General features: G+C 25.2%; 1 protein-coding gene across 8 annotated transcripts in view; it reads left to right on the plus strand.

The window, feature by feature from the left end:
• Positions 1-2,728, plus strand: part of LOC126906294 (neprilysin-11-like) — a 20,642-nt gene that overhangs the window by 14,010 nt on the left and 3,904 nt on the right. For all 8 annotated transcript variants that reach the window (XR_007704215.1, XM_050686814.1, XM_050686817.1 and 5 more), the window contains one exon: positions 958-1,075. Coding sequence is in view for 7 of the 8 variants with exons in the window: in XM_050686814.1 (XP_050542771.1) it covers positions 958-1,075 (118 nt within the window). In the remaining variant the exon portion in view is untranslated. The remainder of the gene's footprint in view (positions 1-957; positions 1,076-2,728) is intronic.

Genomic DNA, 2,728 nt, shown 5'->3' on the forward strand with positions numbered 1-2,728 from the left:
TTTTTTTTTTCAAATTAAAGTACATTACATTAGCTTTAATTTAAGATATATATAAAAGTGTCAGACCTTCCGGAACATTTTCAAAAGTTAAGTTGAAAAAGTTAATTTTTTGTGAAAAAGTTGTCATTTTAAATCCCCCCCTATGGGCAGGTTAAATGTCAAATTTACAAAAAAAATATACCAAATAATAGGTAAAGACATGAAGCATCTATATAAAAAAAAATTATATTGATATGTTCATTTTTGAAAAAGTTACGGCACATTTTAGTAAAAAAAATTGAAAAAATTTCGAAAATTAGCGATTTTTAAATTTGTAATTTTTTTGGAGGTTTCCCCCATTTACGGGGAACGAGGGAAATTTTTTCAATTTTGAAGGGTAATGTCTTCGACTAGATACGATTTGTGATCTTTTGACGTATCGTTGAAAGAAATCCGTTCGGTGAGAGCTGAGAAAAAGTGGTAACAGACACAAAAAAAAAAAAAAAAAACACATCATAGTAAAACCAATACCTTCTCAGCTTCGCATCGAAGCTAAAAACTAATATTATAATACTTTAATATTTTATATATTTTGTCAGTTATTGAGTGGATTATGATAAACGGATTACACTCTATAGTAAGTGATAGTATTTCTTAACGTGAACTATTAATTTAATAACTACTATTCAAATAGTTAAAAATTACGATTAGCTTAATAATTACTATTCAACATTTTTCATCATGAAGTATTATTTTAAGTTCTTAAGTTGAATGTTCATACTGGGTCATGAAAAGAATAGATTTTGAAAAAAATATTTTCCAAAAACTAAATTTCAAATTTTTGTAAAGTAACGATCAGAATAAAAATTTAGTTTTAAAGACTTAAATTAGATATCCAGATAAGTAAAGACATTTAGTAATATGCTTCTCCTTAAGGGAATGTAAATAAGTTAAATTCACATGTGAAACATTTTTTAGAGCAATTAATTTGGTGGAAAATAATAGAAATATTAGTTCCACATACAACGAATACAATGAGATCATTGAAAAATTCTTTTATTGATTCAATATTTCAAACAGACAGACAACCTACTAGGTATTGTATTTGTAATATGATTTGAAGTAATGTTTTTTTTAAATTTTGAATATACAAAGCGATTCCTTTACCATGTATACCAAATTAATTGTAAAAAAAAAAAACCCAGCACAGGGGGGTCGCGGCACAGTGGTGACATGGTATAGATGGATCAAGTATAATGATATCTGACAGTGATTAAAATCACTATAAAAAAAAAACGCTTCGATGCAAATCTTTAGATAGTGTTTAATTTTAAAAAATTGGTGGACTATTCCAAAAGCTACATTATATGCTAGTTCATTATTAATATCATAATTAAGATAAAGTATGTAGAATGAAAAAGGGATTATTAAAAAATATTATTTCTCATAAAAAAATAATGTTGATCCATACACTTTTCAATATGTCATAGCATTATAAAGTTAAAAATTTTAAAAATAAAATCGAGAATTTTCACACAATAATAGCATTCGGTAGCCATTTTCACCGTGAAGATAAAATAAAGTCCGAAATTTTTTTTTCGCATAATAAAGTAAATTACATTAGCTTTAATTTAATATATATATAAAAGTGTCAGACTTTCCGGAACACTTTCAAAATTTAAGTTGAAAAAGTCAATTTTTTGTGAAAAAGTTGTCATTTTGAATCCCCCCCTGTAGGCAGGTCAAAAGTCAGATTTATAAAAAAAATATACCAAATGATAGGTAAAGACATCATGCATCTACAAAAAAAAGAATTATATTGATCCATACATCTTTCGAGAAGTTATAGCATTATAAAGTTAAAAATATAAAAAAGAATTTTTTTACAAAAATCGTATTTTTTTTATTAAGTTTAATGTCTGTTTTCACCATGAAGATAAAATAAAGTCCGAAATTTTTTTTTACCATTATAAAGTATATTACATTAGCTTTAATTTAAGATATATATAAAAGTGTCAGTTTTTCCGGAACACTTTCAAAATTTTGAAAAAGTAAATTTTTTGTGAAAAAGTGGTCATTTTAAATCCCCCCCTGTGGGCAGGTAAAGGGTCAGATATAAAAAAAATATATACCAAATGATAGGTAAAGACATCATGCATCTATAAAAAAAAAATTATATTGATCCATACATCTTTCAAAAAGTTATAGCATTATAAAATTAAAAATATAAAAATGAATTTTTTTATATAGATGCATAATGTCTTTGAAGATAAAATAAAGTCCGAAATTTTTTTTTTTGCATAATAAAGTATATTACATTAGCTTTAATTTAAGATATATATAAAAGTGTCAGACCTTCCGGAACATTTTCAAAAGTTAATTTTTTTTGAAAAAGTTGTCATTTTAAATCCCCTCTTGTGGGCAGGTTAAGGGTTAAATTTATGAAAAAAATATACCAAACGAAAGGTAATGATATTACACATCTATATAAAAAAATTTATATTGATTTTGTCATTTTAAAAAAAGTTATGATAATTTTAAGTAAAATAAAAATGTCAAAAATTAGCAATTTTTATATTTGTAAATTTTTTTGAAATTTCCTCCGTTTACGGGGAACGAGGGAAATTTTTTCAATTTTTGAGGGTAATGTCTTCGACTAGATACAATTTGTGATCTTTTGACGTATCATTGAAAGAAATTGGTTCGGTGAGAGCTGAGAAAAAGTGGTAACAGACACAAAAAAAAAAAA

The sequence above is a fragment of the Daktulosphaira vitifoliae genome, unplaced genomic scaffold (genome assembly GCF_025091365.1).
Source record: "Daktulosphaira vitifoliae isolate Bord-2020 unplaced genomic scaffold, ASM2509136v1 Scaffold_4, whole genome shotgun sequence".
In the NCBI taxonomy this organism is placed as follows: Eukaryota; Metazoa; Arthropoda; class Insecta; order Hemiptera; family Phylloxeridae; genus Daktulosphaira; species Daktulosphaira vitifoliae.